The 20101-nt window shown below is 48.5% G+C and overlaps 1 protein-coding gene and 1 long non-coding RNA gene across 2 annotated transcripts; one reads left to right on the top strand and one right to left on the bottom strand.

Moving 5' to 3' along the window:
* The first annotated feature begins 5720 nt into the window (after positions 1-5720).
* Hotair (HOX transcript antisense RNA (non-protein coding)) lies at positions 5721-9605 on the top strand. The gene is made up of 2 exons (NR_047528.1): positions 5721-6172; positions 7836-9605. It is a non-coding gene; the product is annotated as an HOX transcript antisense RNA (non-protein coding) (long non-coding RNA).
* A 5452-nt stretch (positions 9606-15057) lies between these two features.
* Hoxc12 (homeobox C12) lies at positions 15058-16841 on the bottom strand. The gene is made up of 2 exons (NM_010463.2): positions 16211-16841; positions 15058-15388 (listed from the first exon to the last, which is right to left on the bottom strand). The coding sequence occupies exons 1-2, from the start codon at positions 16812-16814 to the stop codon at positions 15150-15152; spliced, it is 843 nt and encodes a 280-aa protein (NP_034593.1). The 5' UTR covers positions 16815-16841; the 3' UTR covers positions 15058-15149.
* Between the last annotated feature and the right edge of the window lie 3260 nt (positions 16842-20101).

Below are 20101 nucleotides of genomic sequence, written 5' to 3'. Positions count from 1 at the left end.
ATTTAGTATGAGAGAGTGGCCCTGGGTGAATATTTCATGCCTGCCTTTATTGTCAATCAATGTGCAGAAAGCTACATTCACTGTGGATTTTAAAATCCCAAACCCCAAAGAAAAAGATTTAGAGTGAGAGTCATCTATCTTCTCTATCTGGGGCCCTTCGGGTTGGGAGCTCAGCTTCAGCTAATAGGCTGAAAAGAAGGCTGGCAATAAGGTCCAGGCAGGATGTATGCTAAGGGAACTACATTTGGAGAGGTTTTTTTTTTTTTAATGATTTGGGGAGCTTAGGTGGGTAGAGGTGTCTATCTCTAATACCAATCAAAAAGTAGGCAGGGTAGGGCCTGAAGTCCCCAGCCTCTTTCACTCCTATTTCTTCTCTACATCTCAGTCCAACCCTGCCCTTCTCCAAGTCTATAAACCCTCCTTGCTGGACCGCTGTGTCCATAGGGGAATACTCAATGACTCCTTAAACCTCCAGTCCCTTTGGCTATTACAACATACATCTGGGCATCTGAATATAACTTTATGGAAATGTTCTGGGCTGGATCCATGGTGCCCAAACAACTGGCACAAACAGAAAGCAGCAGTAACCTTGGTCCTAAGAAGGAGCTGTCAGGACATAACATTTTAGAAAAGAGCAACTCAACCCTGTACTCTTAGACAAAACCAAAGGTAGTCTAAACCATTCCCCCACCCTCAGGGCCGCCTTCAGATTGGTTTTCCCGCTTTAAAGTGTATTTAATTTGATTTTCTTTGTTGAAGGATGAATCACTGAAAGCCCCAGTCAGACAGGAAAGACAGAAATGGCTAGCTTATTTCCAAATATATCTTCCCAAATCCATTTTTCCTCAACTTTTCTACCTGCCCACATTTACTCAGACTTTACAACAATACTTCGGTGAAATCTGCCTCCACCATAGTCACCTTCTCTGTGTGGGTGGGTGAGTGGGGATGTCTCCAATATTGTAGAAGAGACTTCCAGTGCTTCCCTATGTTTGCACTTAATGATAGGCATTGCTTCTTGTGCTTTTTAGTCCTGGCCAGATCATAACTGAAGGTAAATAACTAGATTGGGGGCATTTCTGTAGAGAAGGGACCAGAAACAGAAGATTCTGTTGCAGTTCCCCTTTCCTTTAGTCTTTTTTATAGGAGGAGCTGGGGGCAACGTTTTTAATTATAATGGTGGTGAACAACGGACTGGGGCTTTTATGGGGTTTGCGTTGACCTCATCAAACTTGCGTTTACTGGAGGCAAAATGCTCCCCAAACAGTCATAGAAGCCAGCAAGAAGAAGGCCAGAGGTACCCCATCTCTTGCAGAGATGAGGGTGGTCTTGGCTCCTGCTTTCCCCCGTTTTCCCACTAGGTTTTTCTTACTTTTTCTTCTTGCTCTTCAGGGCAGGGTGGGGATCAATCCCCTAAGTCCTGTTTTGCACAGCCTTGGAGAGAGGTGGGGGTGGGGGGGTATCTGCTTCCTGTGAGAAGACAGCTGTGGGCCTAAGCACTTGAATTTGACCACCAAAGTTTATTCATGGGCCACCATAAAAGTGAGGCAGGCAGCTACAAAGAGCAGTCTGATTTTCTTGAAGCCAAAAGAAGGAAGCAAAGGAGAGTGTCAAGGACATGATGTCTAGGAAGCTTTAGGATCCAGCAAAAGACTTGTAGGAAGGAATACTCTTCTCCACAAAAGCAAGCCATGAAGTTTAATATTTTTTTTCTGGCATTGGTTTTTCAAATAATTTAAAACAACCTTTAAAAAACCCTCAGCAACTGGGTCAAGGAGAAAAGGCCCTGGTTTTTGAGGTCACTTAGTTGTTGAATAGCAAAAAAATACTTAGGGATAGGATATTGGCTTGCCTGCCTGGCTTTGGGTCCAGACCACCTGGAAGCCTTCACTGGGTTTGTAACTCTCTCTCTCTCTCTCTCTCTCTCTCTCTCTCTCTCTCTCTCTCTCTCTCTCTCTCTCTCTGGCTTCTGCCCACAGCATCCTTTACATTTGGATGGAGGGACACATCTGTGGCCCCCCAATCCCATCACTCGCAGGCATTACTGATGGCAACTGATTTGTTGTTTGTTCCTCACCAGCTTTGTTCCAGATTCCCAGCTTTCACCTAAATGCTTCGTGTGATAGCCATTATACCGACTTGCAGATTTTTGGTGGCCTTACTCCCTGCTAGCTTGGCCGCTAGCAGACCTCTGCAATCTGGGTTGTTGCCGCCTCGGTGGTCTCGATAGAACTAGGACAGACTCCAGCGGCCTTTCCTCCCACACAAGGACAACAGGGTCTGTTTCAAAAGGGGGCACTGTCTGCCGAATTCTGTCATGGGCCGTTCTTACAGCAACCTCCTGAAAACAGCTCTGGGCAGCCTTGTGGCCTCTTTTCTTCCTCACCTTTCCTTGAATTCTAGAGATCAGTTCTTGATAAGGAAAGAGACCACCCTACAGACCACAAGCTAGGAAGAAAAACTGGGAGGGAAAAGGAGGTCTTAAAATTCAGCCTCTTGCAGAGTCAATAGAGTCCCTTCTTCCCAGGCTGGACTGGTGAAGAAAGGACCTCAATTAGAACAGCTTGCATCTTCTTGTGCATTCCCCCCACCCCCTTAGCAGCATTGTGGAAACATTGAATAAATTCTTTATTGTGCTTTGGGATTTTCAAGCTAGAGGCTTATTTTGAACCCGGGACACCCACACCTCACCCTGGTCTCAGAGATCCAAAACGCCTATTTTCTCTTCAGCCCAGGTCAGCCTCACAAGTCCAAGGCTTCAGATTAGGCCACCAAAGCAGCTGGTGGACCTGCTGGAGTAACATCGGGCCTATGGACAAGGTAGGGGGGTGCAAAGAGCAAAGCCGGAGGCTCCTCCGCCCGCCGCTCCACCCAGCTTCCTCTGCGGAGGGGTTTTCCCAGGAGGCTAGCAATGCGACCCCATTTCTCCCATAAAAGCCCCATTTTATGAGCCAGTTTTACCCCCCCCCCCCACTCTAAAATGAAGGACATGTCTTAAAAGCAGTCTGAAGATGGAGTCGCTGCCATTAGGCCTTAATTTCCAAAGCTAGTTGCAACTTCATAGAAAATACCTTTTCTGGGGGAGATTTGCCCTCTTAGGCCACCGGGATCTCCCCGGAGCGGAGGCCCGGTTGGCCGGTGCCGCCATTCCCCGGCTTTAGCGCCTACTTAGGCTCGGACCCAGTCCCCCGCTGATCAAAGTGAGCTCGCGGCATTTTTATGAGATCAACTTCAGTGGCTCCTTACTTGTAATCAGATGCCTGGGTCGAAAATGCAAAAGGGAACAGCTCGTCAATCCAAAATGGAAAAGGAGAGAGAGAGAGAGTGAGAGAAAGAGAGAGAGAGAGAGAGAGAGAGAGAAAGAGAGAGAGAGAGAGAGAGAGAGAGAGAGAGAGAGAGAGAGAGAGAGAGAGAGAGAGAATAAAATTAAGGTAACCCAGTCACCCAGGAAAAAAGACCCCTTTCCTTGAACAACAATGGTTTGTGGTTCTGTCCCAGCTTTCAGGCCCTGCCTTCTGCCTGCACATTGACTTCTGAGCCCTAATGCCAGGGCGGGCAGAAAGGAGCTCTGACTCGCCTGTGCTAGGAAACTCCACGCGAAGCTTCCACAGTGGGACTGCCTTGCGTGGACGGGGCTTATGGCCAGCCTAAGAACTGCACAAGGAAAGCACCTTCAGCTCCCGCTTTAAGTCTCTCCCCCATCGGTCGTCTCCGTGGTCTCCGTGGTTCTCTCTTCACTACAGCCAGAAGTTGAGTTACAGGAAGATTCGCCAGAGATTTATCGCCTGGCCCCAAACTTGGAGAGCCTCGTTGTCATAAACAGCCGTCTATTGTCTAGACTTTTATCTCCGGGTATGGATCTGGATCTTGCATTAGTGAGGCTCAGGGGATACGGACTGTCTCCGTGGTGTGTGCAGTGCAGTCGGTGCCTGCCGGCGATCACTGGGGGTTTGTTTGGGTCAGTTTAGAAGCATGAACAAATTTGTTCTTGGAGCTGTGCAGGTATACCTAAGTGTCCACGGGTGGAGACCTGAGGTAGGAAAGGTCTCTTTCTTTCTCTGCCTAGGAATATTCTTGTGCGTGTACTTGTGTGTTGGGTGAGAATTTGTCACGGTGTTCTTTGTTCTGGGCATTTTAAGTGTTCCTGTCTGGGGTTTTTCGGGTTTTATTAACCTGCATCCGCTTGGCCGGTTTATGTCCCTTCCAAGCAGATCATCTGGTGTTTTTCAGTATTAGAGCCGTGTGTGTGTGTGTGTGTGTGTGTGTGTGTGTGTGTGTGTGTGTGTGTGTGTGTTCTCTGGGAGAAATGGTTTAAGGTGATACCTTCTCAACCTCTTGCCCCCTCAGGTTCTCCTCCCTGTCACAGTCACAGCCTTGGCTTTCATAGGGTGTCTGGTGCCTTACTCTTTTCAAGTCCCCTAAATCTCCAAAGAGCAGTTTTTCAAAGAGCTTCAGGCTGAGGTCTGAGTATGAGTTTCTCCCCCACACTATGGGGAAGCATCCCAGCTAGTAACCCCTTTTGACTTTCTGGGGTCCCCCTTCACAAGGCCTCCGCAGGCCATTCCAACCATTTGGAATGCTGTGAGCAGAATTCTGGGCCATGCCAAAGAAGGTCTGCCAACCCCTCCATGGGGATTCCTGACAGCAGATGTCCCTACCTTGGCTACCCTCATCCCCTACACAAAGGACCCAGGCACTTTGAGCTGAGGTGGCACTTTGTTCAGATTAAATCTCTTCAGATCCCAGGATCAGACATTCTGTGGAGAAACCAGGATTCCTTAACACCACCAGAAATAATGAGATCGAGTCCCTTTGTTTTTCATGAGATACTGGATCCAGATAGGAGGCCCAATTGCTCTATTAATTGCCCCTGTCTGCTGATTCTGGCTGCCTCAGCCCACTTTGGGGATCTTATAGATTGGAGAAATTCCCAGCCAGGTAGGTAGAGTGGGATGGAGCTGGTCCCAAGGGTCAGCTTTCCAGTTGACAAGGCAAAGGTAACAACAAACTGGGAGATTTAGAGTTTAGTTAGAATCACCCATCATCACTCCTGAAGCATCCATCAGCCCCTTCCCCCTTGCTATAGAATTTCAATTTTGAAATAATTAGGCCTTAAGATGGCTCCATGAACACAGAGGAGCCAAAAACAAGTGGTGAGATTCAGGGAGAAGGAAGTGAGTTCTCCATAGATAACCCCACAGCAATAAACCCCCTTTTAACTTCACTACACCCCTAATCTCCACACTACAGTGGAAGGAAGGAAAGAATCAAGGATCCAAGCTTAGGCTCCTTCCTCCCTCTCTCCCTCCTGGCTGTAACCACTACCAGCCGACTGACTGTGACTGACTGCCGCTACTCTGTCTTTCAAGGCCTGTCTCCTGCTCTGCCTTATTCTCCCGGAGCCTAGCCTTCCTCCATTTCTGCTTCCTAGCTCTCTGAAACCAAGAACGACCTAATATACTAGCTTTTCCACACCCAAGGCCCAGGCTGGGGTGAGTACCAGGTCCGTGCAGCTAGAATGTTGCTTCCAATCTCACCAGCTGCACCCACCTTTGGTAGTTTCATGGTTAAAATGCTTCTCTCTCACTCCCCTCCTTCTGTTCTTTCCTTTCCACCTCAGGATTGAGAAATAAATAAATCCAAGTCTACCGCTACACTGGCCCTCCCCATCCCTGTGACCTCACTCCTCCTTACCGAATATATCGCTTTGTTTTCAGAAGAAAACTGTAATACTCAGACAGACAATTAAGCTGTAAATGAAGTTTTCTTTATGATGCTTAATTTTCTCTCCAATTCTTAAAGTCCTTCTCCACTTTGCTGCTGTGGAATGGAAGGGTTTTACAAGTCTGCAGGGGAGTCAGGGAGTAAAGAAATCGTGCCCAGATTTAGAGACAATGGTGAAAGATACAGAAGACAGAAGAGATGGGGGCCGCCCCAGCTGGCAGGGAGTGGAGCCAGAGGCAGAAAAGGAGAGAAAAGTTTCCTGCCATCTTCATTAGTTGACTTCCCAGTCCACAGCCACAGCTTCCCGGGGCTGCAGAATTCACTCTCAATAAAGAAAGGAGGCTTAAAAAAAAAAAAAAAAGTCCTGTGTTTACAAGACCAGAAATGCCAGCGCTAAGTCCTTCCAGAGAGAAAGGCTGAAATGGAGGACCGACGCCTTCCTTATAAGGTACGATGCTAACTTGACCTTCACTTTGTCATGGTGCCCCCGCCCACCCAGACTGCTGCAAACCCGCCAGGCAGAGTCAGCCCAAAGACTGACCCTTGTCTGTCTTCTTCGTGCCTCTTTCAGTCTTTTCCTTCCCTTCCCGTTTGTACCTTTTTCTTGTATTTCTTTCCTTATGTTTTATTTCCTGGTTATTCCTGCCACTCCTTTTTGTTTTATATCTACCTTACTCACGGTCTCATACTTTCTCTCAACTCTCTTTCACCTCACTCTCTGCTTCTGTGATCATTTCTTCCCCTCTTCCTCCTACAGCCTTCGGATTTCTCAACCCTCCAAAATAACAATAGCAAAATTTAAAATCTTTCCCTGATCCCTGCCTTAAATTTGACCTCCCTAGCTCCAGCTGGGCGTTTGTCTTGACTCCAGTATTGTTAAGGCGTGGACTCCAGGAAAGACAAATTGGGGATAAAAGAGGGCTTCATTCTGGGCCTAGTTCCTATGTGGGGTTGACAATGAACTTGATTTTGATAAGCCCCTGTCTTGCTCTCATGGACCACACCAACCAAGTCTCCCAAACCCTAGTGGACTTGTACTGGGAACTAAGTCTTCTAATGAGATAAGAGGGGCTTCCATTGTCCTCTAGGCTAAGAGGGGCTGAGTATCAAATTAGTGTTTCCTCATCTTGGTCTTTGGATTTTATATACCCTAAGATCCTAGAGCTTTCCCTTAAAACATCCAGGGGATGAATTTAGAGTCTTAGGGATTTCTGGAGATTCCCACACAGGTAAAAATAGGAAAGAAAAAAATTCCTAAGGCCTCTCTACCTTGCCTCCAGCTTCCAACAAAGCCTCTAACATTAACTCTAATCATATCTTATGTAGTTATAAAATAATATTATTGACACCCTATAATTATCTATTATCTACTTACTTGTGATAATTACAATATTAGAGGAGGCAGGTCTATGCAGACATAGTGAATCCAAGCTAGTATCCAAAATGAAAATGAAACTGGATCAGAGATCAGAGTACTTCAACAGATCTCATCATTTCTCAGCAGTGTTCAAATCTGTAAGCCCGACCTCCTTGTTTTAAGAGTAACTATTTTTCTTCTATATTCTCTCCCTCTCCCTCCCCATCTCTCTCCCTCCAATTATCCAGATAATTGCATGAATTCTTCCTTGAATACCACTGTGTAGTCAGGGTAGGGGTTTCAGCCGGAAGTGGAGGGGACAGGATTCCACACAGGGAGAGGGAGCTGAGTGAGTCCGGTGTTCCTACATTCCCAGACTTTATAGTTCTGTCTAGTGTTACATTGTTTCTTCAGGCAAAGATCTTTGTTTCCCTTTCAGTCATATTTCTCCCTCCCTCTCCCTTTCTCTCCCCCCCCCCTTTTTGGTCCCTTTAAAGGAGACTCAGATCATCTTGTGCTCTTAATAGATGACTATAAAAGTAAAATTAATTCCCCCCTGCCCTTTAATATCAATATCTCTCTGTTAAGTATGCACATCAGCGAGAATAAACAGAATTAAGTGCTACAACTCAAACCAGCAATTATACCCAAGGTGGTTTTTTTTTTCTTCCTTCCATGGGTCTGGCATATCTTGGGGTGTTCATTCTGGTGCAAGATAACCGGGGCATAGTTGTTTATTTATATTTTTTACAAGCTCATCGGAGCACGATAGAAAAGCAACTGTAAAGGCAGAGAGAGTAAGAGCGGAAGGAAGGAAGTCAGCGCCAACGTAGACCAAAAGGAACCACCCAGAAATGTAGAAAAAGGAACCGGCAGAGGTCCCCAACATCGGTAGAAGGACAGAAGACACGCACGGAGAAAGGTTTATGTTTTGTTTTGTTGTTTTTTAAATTTCAACTTGGAGCTCAATGAAGAAAAGGCAAAATATAGGCCAGTGGACCAGAGGACCGGAAGAGGACCAGTCATAGCTCACAGTGTGCCGGGTCCAGATGGAAGGAACTCCAGACAAACCCCAGTGGCAGGATAGGCACAGTCCTGAAGGCTGGGGGCTCGCCCCTTGAAACCCTCTTCGCAGGCTGCCTGAGTTCTTTTGCTCTCCTTATCATCCCCATCTTTATGACGAGGCTTGTTAACATGACCAGCGATCTGACCACGCACATCTATCTCCACCGCACACGCACTCAGCCGAGCAGCTGAGCTGGGGGGACTGAGAGGCACTAATTAATTGATTCCTTGGACTGTAAAATATGGCTGTGTCTACACACACGGAACCTGTGGACTCATAAACAATATGTCTGCAGATGTGAGTGCACTGTCTCTTAAAGAATTTTTCTATAGTTATGTGCCTATTAGAATCCAGGATTTGAAAGACTCAAATAAGATTGCTTTTTCATAAGCCTCAACACAGTACAATGTCAGAAAATTCTGCAAAAACTTGGGTTATGGAATAGGTTTTCTCTGCTGTTACTGTAGACACACAAATTGGCTTCTGACTGCTAAGTGTTAGGATCAAAATCAAAGCCCAGCTGAGAAGGCCTGAATGAAGCCTTTGCCCTTCCTGGGAGAAGGGGAATGGGCCCAGGTTCAGGCCTTACTTCATAATGCTGCTTAGGCTCAAGATTATAATATTAATATATATATATATTTACAAACCCTAACCTAAAGGAGCCTAACCCTAACCCTTACCTAGCTCTCCAGATCACTGTCCACCCCTTAACTATCTGCCTGCATAGAGCATTGCTATAACATGCTTGCATTAGTCTTGGAAGAATGTGTCTTGAGATGCATAAGTAAATAGCTCTAACAATTCTATATAATCATGATTCCATAGTGAATCTTGATGCAAATAGGCGTTAATATGTTCTCAACAGATACCAGCTTCAGACAAGAGACACAACAGGAAACTAAAAGTGACCATTTATACAACAATGTTTGCTGACATACATGGCTATTTCAAAGACAAAAATACTAGGCAGAAATAGAAAAACACAAATAGAAACACAAATAGAAAAAACCAATTAACCAGTGGAGTTTGTCATTACCAATGTCATCATTGCTTCCTGATTTTGGGTGACTCTTTTAAACCCGGCTGTGTTCCCTTCATTCAGCACGGCAGAGATGGTCTACCTTCCCATACCTTCAGCTCTGGCTCCAATATTTATTTTTAAAAAAATCTTCAGAGAAATGTATACCACAAATAATATGTGCATCTAAAGAATATGCCAATATAATTTACATATTTTTTCATATACTAGGCTGATATGCACTTTGTATGTGTGTAAGAATGTGATATAATTCTGAGTTTTTACTGCTGTAGTAATATTTGGGTGCATTTCATGCAATAGTTCCATATGCTACAGAATGTAGATACACGTGACTAAATGAACTCAGAAAAGCACACCCTTTATGTAGGATATATGAAAGCCTTGCTTACAAATGCAAATAAATTCTTGTTTGTGAATCTAAAGGCTTTGGTTCATCTATTTTCGGTATCTCACTCTGTCATGCAGCAGATGAAAGTGCCTCTGTTATATAGTATAAGAAAACATCTTATTTGTGCATTTTAGTCTCTTTTCATATATCAGTTTTGGCCACAACAGAGCTAAGTGTGTACTTATGGAACATCTTCCCATGCTTCCGAGTGAACCCTCTGCTCCCACAGATGGTTTTCCAGACAAGGTTCCATCCACTCAGACAGGTCCTTGAAGGAAGTTCTCCACTCTCCACTGGATGACAGAAACAGGCATTCCGAAGACTGGTCTCCAATTCCTCAGTAAAAAGGCTTTTGACTTGAAAAGGGGAAGCCACACGTTGGCAAGGGGCTAGTTCTCAAAGGCTAAAGGATGGGTCTACTTAAGGCTCAATGCCAAGCTTCCGCACAGGCCTTAGGAGAATCACCACTGGCAAGTTTGGCTAAGGAATCTTTTTAAGAACCTTAGTTTCAGCAGCCTAGGTAGTACCTCAGACACAGACTGTTCTTCAAGGTTCCTTGCAAACTCAAGGGACTGGAGACTGGGCGGCACCAGGTCCCAGAGACACAATCTCCACCGCTCTGGCCAGCAGGGGTCATCCCGTCCTTCCTGGGGGCCTGGCAGCACTGGGAAACCACCGAGCTGCTGGCGCTGTTGGGATCAGAGCTGCCGGGATCAACCAGTGCTTTCTTTGGGCGCGCTAGGTTTCTTCCCTGAAGTGAACCAGGGACGAGATTAGTCAGAGATCTCAGAACCTTCTCCCTGTCTCCTGCCTCCTGATCCCTGCCTCAAGGCCGGGCACCGAGGAGGCTTGAGTCCGGGAGCGGTCTAGGCGCCCGCGTCATCTATCAGCGGCGACGAGCCTTTGTCTCGGGCCTCCTCGGGAGAAGCAACCACCAGAGCCGGCTAACCGCGCTCAACCGCCCCCAAAGGCTGCGATCTAGCGGGAGAGGCACGGGCCATAGACCTTTGCGCTGAAAATCGGTAACTGTTCGGAGGTTCGCTGCCAAGAAGAGGCGTCCGTCCTCTCTAAACCGAGACGAAATGTGTGCGGGGCTGCGGCCGGCCGGCGGGTGGGTGATCAGACTCAGGCTCCGCACCGCCTTCCGCGTTCACAGACGCACACCGCACAGAGGTCTGGCAGCTCCAGGGTGCGTTTCTACAGCGGCCTGGGCCCTGCAAACCCTTCCCTGCTTTCCCTACACACACACACACACACACACACACACACACACACACACACACACACACACACACGAAGGCCGAGCGGGTGGGCGGGGGTGGGGTGGGGGTGGGGGGGCTCGGCCTGCCGGAAGACTAGGTCTCCGGGGTTTGCTTTGTTTGCGGATCTGGGCCGGTGGTCCCTGCTTCATTCTGAGTTTGAGCCATCGATCCAAGGAGCTGTGTTTCCGCCTGCATTAGCATCTACGGAACTCGGACTGCCAACCTCTTCTCTTGTCAGCTAGGTAATGGCGTAGGCAGTGCAGATCAGCGTGCAGAACTTCGTGAATAATCGTGTCCAATACAGACTTGATTTGGGATGATAGAAGACTATATACACGCAGCAGACCAATTATTTTCCTACCTAGATTATTCAAATAATCCCATTTTCTTGCTCATTTAAGACCCAGTTACAAGCACAAGATGCCCTTTTTCCCCTTAAAATTGGAGTCAGTTAGACTGAGAAGCATAGTCAAACAGTTGTAACAATGATGAAATCGCCACCTAGACAGAGAGACCCAGGTGTTGCTTCTTGGTTTGAGAAGAGAGCTGTAGTGTTTTTCCCTTCATTAACTTCCTCAGTTTATTGGATCTGGGAGCCTGTATAGAACACCATCCCACAAAGTGCCCTCTATTTCATATTGGAAATGTCTGGGAATATGTCAAGGGAATAAATTAGAGACCACTTACTACTCATGGTCTTCTTAACATCCCCACATCCTATTTTAGGCCAGAAAAAATTTTCACTGTATATATATCCTGTGTAGATACATCATAAGAAATGAATAGCCATTTGCTTGGATTCACTGCACTTCAGATCCACTCTCCTATATTCAGATCCAAAAGCCATCAGTCCTTACCCCAGCTCTTCCCTGACAGAAGCCGACCTCCAGGTTCTCCTGAATTCTAGGGAAAATTTTATATAAGCACCTCAGGGCTTTTTTTTGGGGGGGTCTCCTTCCCACCTGTATCCAGGCTCTACAAGGGAGTTGGGAATTAGGAATGAAGGGAGAATGAAATTTGATTTAAATGTGCTACTCTCTATGGTTAGGGTCCTAAGAAAAGAGAAGAGAGATTTCAGGGCTGAAGGCATGGTTGACTCCACTGAGACTCCCTGCTATTCTAGGCTGGGCAGGGGGGGGGACATAGAGATGGAAGAATTTGGATAAGACCCTCCCCCCCCCCCACTGCAAGACTGGAGTCAGACAACTGAGACGGGGTAATTGATGGGCAAGAGGTAGATTCAAGTGTCCAGGCAGAGGGAAGGCATTTCTTAGAGAAAAGAAGAATCCAGTGGAGGTGCTGCTGCTCCAGGGGAACAATGCATACCACCCCAGCTTTGAGTCTGGCTCTGGCTCTGGCTCTGGAGAGGCCCTGAGAGGGTTGCTGGCTTCAAGAATTGAAGACTATTTCACCAGCTCTAGGGGTCTTTTGTCCCCTGCCTACTTATTTCAGAGCACACAAAATATCTTCTCAGAGTGAAGCTACCAGTTTTGAACCACAGAGTTGCAGCTCTTGGCCCACCAGTCATTAGCCAACATATCCCAGCCTCGCTCCCCACCCAACAACAGTCTAAGGACCCCTAGTCACAGCTCTGATTCTTTCCTGCTATGCAGACCTCTTTTCTGAAGCCAGTTTTTCCTCCTCTAGGCTGTCCACATTAATTTTTACAGCCCAGTGACTCTTCAAAGCTCCCTCTCCTTCCCCAGTCTACCGCCCCCCAATTTTCTCTCTGCCAGTAATTGCTTGGGACTAGATATGGCAGCTCATCAACAGATCTTGGTTGGTCATATATTTTTGTTACCCATGCAACTGCTCTTTCTTTATTATTACACATTTATTATTTTTATCATTCACCTGAGCTGGAGAAAATAAAATAAACAGCTAAGGGCCTAGGGCTTCTGTTCTTTCTGGGTAGAGGAGACTGTACGTGTGTGGGGGGGAGCCCAGTTTTAGAAATGGTTCTCAAAACATCACATCATCATACATCCATGTTTTAATTATTAATATTAACATGATGAAGCAGCTCTGTACAAGGACTATATAAAGGGAAAACGTGCTAAAGACAGATGCTTGAATAGGGGAGTACACTACACAGATCTGGGAAGGGAAGTAAGGAATACTGACTACCACAGGAACTACAGAGTAGGTACCAGAGACACAATCAACAAGACAAATATTGACAAAGAAGCTCACAGAAGTCAAGTTTAAAGCAAAGGAAAGAGAATATTGCATAACTTTGCCTCCTTCCTTTTGGGGTGTTCTAGTCTCTTTCCTACCAGGCTTCAGGAATCAAATCAGAGTGGTGGAGCTTGAATCTAGAGACCACCAGTCATTGGAAGTGCTGCACAAGGGGATACAAACAGGGAGAAGGGTAGTACTCCATTCCCATGGCCCTGTCACAGGAGATTGTGTGGACAGCTGGAGTGGAGATGCTTTGTGGGAACTTGAACATAGATGAACATGTGTAGTGGGAGGGGAGATGTGTCAGGTGCCCAATGGAGGATCAAGGCATGTGATTGTATTTCCTCTCTATTGAGCCAAATGGAAAGACCAAGAAGCTGCCTGCTTGCAAGTTTAGTAGGGAGAGAGATTTGGACCCAACAGTTTGCTTGTGTCTCTGCACAATCCTGTAAACAAACTTGAAGCCACGTGCTATTGGGAGAACCCAGTATTCTGTGGCTTGTCCTTGGAGAGTTGGGAAGCCTCTCTTCACCTCAGTGGGCGGTTTCACACTGCTCAAGCTGCACTTAGCTCTGCCCATCCCCTACTTCTCGATCCTGTGTTCCCACAGAAGTGAGGCAGCAGACAGGAAGCTGGTGGAAAGAGTAAAAACAGGGTGCAGGAGGGCTGGTGGGTTATCTGGACTGTTCTTTCCAGAGCCGGCCAGCCTCATAACGTTGGGTCTGGGGCTGAAGGCTGAAAGGATTTGTGAATAAAAAGCCTTGTCTTTGGCCTCCAACTGAGTCTGGGGATGAGCCCCTCCCTCTTCAGCTCTGGCCCCGTACTCGGTGGCTAGCTGGCCCGGAGGCGGAGGCAGCGGATCCTGAGACAAAGGGCGATGTTGGGGGGCGGGTAGGGGATAGAGAGAAAGGAGTTGGGTGGGGGACTGCAGCGCCCCCTCCTTCATTGTCACCAGCCTGGGAAACGGGTTGAGCTGGGCCTCTGCTGCCCGTAGCCCCTTTAAGGGTAGATTCTCCTCCCGCCTCGTAAATTACGCCGGTCCAGCCTCCGGCCGGCCGTGACCGTGAACGCCAGCGGGAAGAGAGAATCAGCAGGCCCGCTGCTGTAGGTGCCGGAAACGCTCCCTGCCAATCAATACCGCTCTCTGCAATCCCTTCCATCACCTCTTTGGGCGTCCCGGAGGGCCAGGTGGGGGTCTCTGGGGGTGGCTAATGAACCGGTGTCTGTGTGAGTTTGGTTCTCAGTTCCCCCTGTTTACCGCTTCCAGTCCACAGTTGGCGTAAGTGATGGGAAAAGTAGCTAGCACACCTGTGCTCGCCTGGGACAAGCTGGGGACTTAGCAGCAGACTGAAGACCTTGAAACTTTTCTAGATCTGTCCTGGAGAGGATCCAAAGCTGTTTAGTCTATTTTCCTGCAGGGTAGTCTGCCAAATACAGATGCTTCAGCCCAACCCAGTGCTCAGGCTGGAGGACTCAGATGTGGGTAGGATCCAGGCCTTAACAATCATTCTCTCAAAGGACACTTTCCTTCTTGGTCCCTAGCTTTCTCTAAGCCTGCCACAGCTCTCTACCCTTGCCCTTAACTCATTCCACGGGTCTTCTCTGTTGTAGTTCCTACCTCTCAACTCCATCAATTATGAGTTTGGGCACATTGGTTCTAGTGTCATCAACCTTGTCTGCTCCTCCAAGTATAGAGACTTAAGACCAGAAAGGGAAGTGGTGGAAGGGGGCGAATAAGTGTCTGGGCCGCTGCTTTCCCATAACCTCAGCGGGAGGCACAGCAGCTCCAGTCCTGCCTCAAATAAACCACCCCTGCCCAGTGTCCTAGCCTCCTCTTGTTTCTCCTGGGCTTCTGCCTTCTCCGGCTAGGTTAGGTTTGTTCCCTTTTCTCGGGGACCCGCAGGGCCTGCTGAGTGTGTGTGTGTGTGTGTGTGTGTGTGTGTGTGTGTGTGTGTGTATGTGTGTGTGTGTGTGTGTGTGCAGGAGGGAACCACGAACAAAATAGACAAGAGACGTCCGGGAAGGGCCTGCCAGAAGGCCTGGCGTTGTAAGCGGGACTATGTCCCAGGCTGCGCCCCCTCTTGCTCCACCAAGGCAAGCTTAGTCTGGGGCTAGCACGCTTGTCCTGCTCCCTAGAAGAAGGAGAGAGCTTGCTCCCTCAGCAGAAGTCTTTTCTTTTTCATTCTCCGGTTCTGGAACCAAATCTTGACCTGCTGATCACTAAGATTCAAGCGGTCCGAGAGTTCCCTCCGACGCTGGCGTGTGATGAACTCGTTGACCAGAAACTCGCCCTCCAGCTCAGCCAGCTGCAACTTCGAATACGGCTTGCGCTTCTTTCGCGAGCGGCTGTGGATCGGGTACCAGGGCGCGCCTGGGTGGAGATGAACCGCAGGGTTGGCTAGAGGATCAGGGGGTGACTAGCTCAGTGCCCTGGGCCCTTTCCCAGACCCTTTCACCCTAGCCCCACACCCAGACCAGGTCATTCCTTTCGCTTCTCATCCTGAAAATGTTTACCCAGACCATCCTCACCAAACCATCACCAAAACATCCTGTTTTCACTCTATGCCTCAACACTACCTTCCATAGTAGTATACACATCTTTTTATGTTCCTACCTCAATTCTTCCAAACTATCTTTTATTATTATTATTATTATTATTACTACTACTACTACTCCCACCCCCACCCCCACCAGTACCACCATCATTATCATTATTATTATTAAATTTTCCTGACCCTTACAACTTCTGGAACTACAGATCCCATCAGTTAGGAAAGTTGTGGGCGGGTGGTGAAGAGTAAATCATGTTGATTGCGTTTCTTAAAATAAGAACTGTGAGAAACGGGGGCCTATGGCTAAGCAGAAGGAAAGGCAACCTGAAAAATAGGAATGGAATCTCCTTCTCCACCTCTTTACTCTTAGGCTTGGGGAAGTCCCCGTCAGAATCCCTGTACTCTGGAGCTCCCTGACCCCTACAGCCACTAGGAGCGGAAAAAGGAAATCTCTCCAGGTCTTTTATGGGGATATTTACATGTTTATAGGGTCCCCCCCCCACACACACACTTCTTTTTAAAAGAAGCCCTAGCTCACAACACATTCTGTCACCCTAGGCAGTTCCAGCTCAGGCCTCCCCTGCCTAAACTAGCAAGACGTCCTGTCAGAGTAAGCATCACAAGTGGGCTGGGGTCCTTACCGCTGGCTGAGAGCCCGCCGCCTGGGTTCAACGGCGAAACCAGAGAGCCAGGGTCACCAGCGCTGGCGCTCTTATTGCCCTCGTTGAGTAGGGACGAACTGGAGTCGGATTCCAGTGACTGGCACGAGGGTGGATCGTGGGGGGGTCCCGTGCTGCCGTCGCCACCGCCGCCGCTCGCCGTGTAGTCGTACTTGAAGCCGAGCGCAGGTGGCCCCGACGGCTCCAGCTGCAGTAGCGCTGCCCCGGGTCCCGCTCCGGGTTCGCGCCCGCGCTCCTCCCGCTTTAGGCCCCCGCCGCCGCCCTCAGCGCAGGGTTCTCGGTAGTAACCCTTGCTATCCTCCACGCGAGCCAACTCGCACGTGCGGCCGAAAGGCGGGTTGAGAGACACGGGACTGCCGAGATAGGGCTGTGGGTAGCCATTGCACGGCTCGGCCGACGGCCAAGGCAGCGAGCACACGTTGTCGCGGCGTGGGTAGGACAGCGAAGGCAGCCCCGGGAGTTGTGCCCCTGACGCGCGGAAGTTGGGGAAGTAGAAGGTGTCTCCTGTGTGGATATTCACCAGCGGCCCCACAAACCCAGGATTCAGGAGATTATGCTCGCCCATTTCCGCGGGGCCCGACCGGCTGCTTCTACTTTATTGCTATCTGACATTAAACATAGTTAAACCTGCACCAGCCACCCATTGGCCGCTCTACTCACGTGGGCGCTACCGCCAGGGGGAGGGGTGGGGACAACCGAACCCCCCACCCACATTCCCCGCACCAACTCTACTTCCCCCTTCCCCAATCCTGGGTGGAGATGGGGGAGCGAAAGGCAGGAACAGATTTATTCGTAGGATTCTGGTTTTTAAAAAGTCATATAAAACCTTAACGCAGACGGGGAAGCGATCGCTCGACGCGGGGCAAAACCAAAAAAAAAAAAAAAAAAAAAAAAAAAAAAAATAGCGCCACCAAAAATATCCGCACATACACACCTCTGCACCCTGCACCCCTCCCCAGATGTATTATCTTATCACCAACAGCTGGCCGAGCACAGCCCGTCCCTCTTTAATTAGCTCCTTTATTAACTAAAACCGTTGGAATTTACAATATCTCCCCAATAAATTACTATTAGATATTGTGTCATATAAAGTTTACTGGCTGTTTAAGGAGACGGATGAGCCCTTTGGCTCAGGGTTTATTTACAGTAGAGGCGAAGTGGGGGTGAGAACAGGTTTTCCTGCAGCTATCTCTCAGCCCTGCCAGCGCTGCGCTGCTGCGTTGTCTCCATTGCATTTTCTTCTAGGGGTATGAAAAGATACTTGAGGTTCTTTCACTCGAGAAAGGTGTAGAGGGGGATTGATCATTCTATCTCTTCTGTACCCCTAACTAACCTTAGCCTCCACTAAGGTTCCATCAGTAGAGGAAGAACCGAAGGCAGAGAGAAGAGCAAATGAAGGTGCTGAGTTTGGTGCGGACCTATTTTCCTGCTCTTGAAAATCTAGGGGTGGCTTGAACTGCTTTTCGGCTGTGACTTCTAGGTACTGGGAGCTTCTAAGAATCTCCTCATCTTTATGACAGGAGGCTGTCAGCCCCAGCAGAAACTGGCTGGCCCAAATGATTACATATTCTACAGCAAAGGAGATTACCCTACAACCTGCAGGCTGACTGTGGGGCCAGTATGGAGCAGCGGCCAGGGGTGAGTTGCCTTCTGAGGTGGGACAAGAGTGAGGGGAAAATCCGGAGAAGTATCCTGTTGAGAACTCAAATTTTTATTTATGATGCTTCTTCTAGAGAAGGATGGGAACCTAGCACTGGCTGTTGATTATAATGAACATCTGCAAGTCAACATTGGGATTCCCAACTGGGGCACCGGTAGACCAGCTCACCAAGAGAAGAACCAGCTCAAATACATTTTTATTAGGGTTATAGCAAAGAGACACTCACCATCTCTGATTATTTTGAGCTTTAGCTGTCCAAGGTTGAATAAACAGTTTGACAACGTATACATATTAAAACGATTGTGACGATTTTTATCAGAGAATTGCACACACTTGCACACACACGCGCGCGCGCGCACACACACACACACACACACAGAGAGAGAGAGAGAGAGAGAGAGAGAGAGAATATGAACGAACGTAGGTGATAGTTAAATATCTGGAAAATAGCCTACGCTACAAAACGCAGACAGAATCACAGGAGATTCTAGTTTCCCTTTTCTTTCTCCCGCCCCTCTCTCCTCTACAGGACGCGGCGGAAAGAAAAGCAGATTCTTTGAATTCCACCGCTCCCGGAGCGAATTCATATCCCAAACCATAGCTGCTCATTCCGACAGAAATGTGTCCCCGCGGGCGCCGCCCTGCCCCGCGCAGCTAGCAGCCCGCAGCTTGGCGCCCGCCCCTTGCCCCGCTTGGCCGGTTCTCCTTCCTCAGCTCGAGCCTTCCTGGCAGCCCGCTTGGTCCCACCCGCCTCCAGGAGCCCGCCCAGCTCCAGACCCACTCTGGAACCTCGGAGGTCTTGTCCGTGGGACGCCAGCCTCTGCAGTCAACCTTCACTCAGAACCAGAAGACCCTACAGTGCCCCCCTCCCCTTTTTGTGCGTAATTGATTAAGGGGCTGTAAGGCTGCAGAGTATCTCTCAGCTACAAATAGCATGTCATACCATCGCTGAATTTCATTTATTTCTTCATTTTCAAGACTCATTGATTGCACATGAACATCTAGTTTTAAAAAATTATCTGGGAGTCATTTTGATCATAAAGATAAAGGCGATGTGATCTCAACATTACAGATTTCAATCAGCACATTACGCTTGGCAGCGATGTCTACGCCCAGGCTCTCCAGGCCTCGGCGCTCTGCCGCTATTGTTGCTGTGAGGGATTCGAGCTGGCTTTGCCGTCAGCCACTAGCCTTTGTTGAGTAGATCTCCCCATTTTAGCCTCCCTTCCGACAATGCTAATCTCCATGAAAAGGGACCCCAAGAGGAAGGTCTTAGCTTCTTCCCATCTTTCCGCAATTCAAAAATCTCAGGCCCTAGGCTTTTCTCCCTGCCCTCTTGGGTCAGACCGCTGAGCAGCGGCCACAGGGCGGCAGATGCAACCCGGGGTAGGGGGTGGGGGTTGGTTGCAGAGAGAATGAGAATGGCTTGAGAGGGCTTCCTTCTTCAGACGTGGATTTCTCTCAGCCTGATTTGACCCTGATAAAACCATCATCTCTAGGTTTCAGACTTGGCATAAAGACCCGTGCACAAACCCCTCTTCCTTCTGTGCAACACATGCTAATTTCTGTCAAGGAGCGTCCCGACCTCCTTTAGCAAAATCCCTGTCCCCAGAATCCTGCTCTCCAAGACTCAGTGTAAATTTAAGGGTTTCTAGGACCCCTCTGAGGACCCAGGCAACCTACGCGTCCAGTTTCCCCGAGCGTCGCGATAGCTCTGTATGCCTCTAGGTAACTCGGCAGCACAAAGCAGCATATCCGCTAGGTTTCAGGACGGGACTCGGACAAACAAACAAACAAACAAACAAAAAAACAACAACAAAAAAAAAACCCCTCCACTCCCAACCTGGATGCCCTGGACCGGCGGGAGGCTAGGGTGCGAAGCTTTGACTATAAATCCAGTTCATCAAGCTGTTCCCCAAGAGCCTGATGAGGCTAAGGGAGGGAACCAGGAGGATTTTGGCACCCAAAGCTTTAGGTAGCTGCATTTAGTCTGGTTCAAGCCACCGGCACTCCATCATCTCAAAATTCATCATCGTGGGTCAACAGCGAACAAGTGATGCTTCAAAACTCTCCCCGCACATTCATCAAATCATGAGGCTTGAAGGGAGTCGCATGTCCTCTAGGCCACTGGCTTCCGCCACAGCTGGGCAGACTCAGCCATGCCACGTTCATTAACTCAGGGGTTAATTAAA

Source organism: Mus musculus, chromosome 15 (genome assembly GCF_000001635.26).
Source record: "Mus musculus strain C57BL/6J chromosome 15, GRCm38.p6 C57BL/6J".
Taxonomy (NCBI): Eukaryota; Metazoa; Chordata; class Mammalia; order Rodentia; family Muridae; genus Mus; species Mus musculus.
Note: the sequence above shows the minus strand (reverse complement) of the source record. Positions and strands in the feature narration are given on the sequence as shown.

Excerpts from the sequence above, each read along its gene's own strand:
- Hoxc12 (NM_010463.2), bottom strand. The coding sequence starts at position 16,814 with ATGGGCGAGCATAATCTCCTGAATCCTGGGTTTGTGGGGCCGCTGGTG. Across the intron at positions 15,389-16,210 it reads CGGCGGGCTCTCAGCCAGCG|GCGCGCCCTGGTACCCGATC; the intron begins GTAAGGACCCCA and ends ATCTCCACCCAG.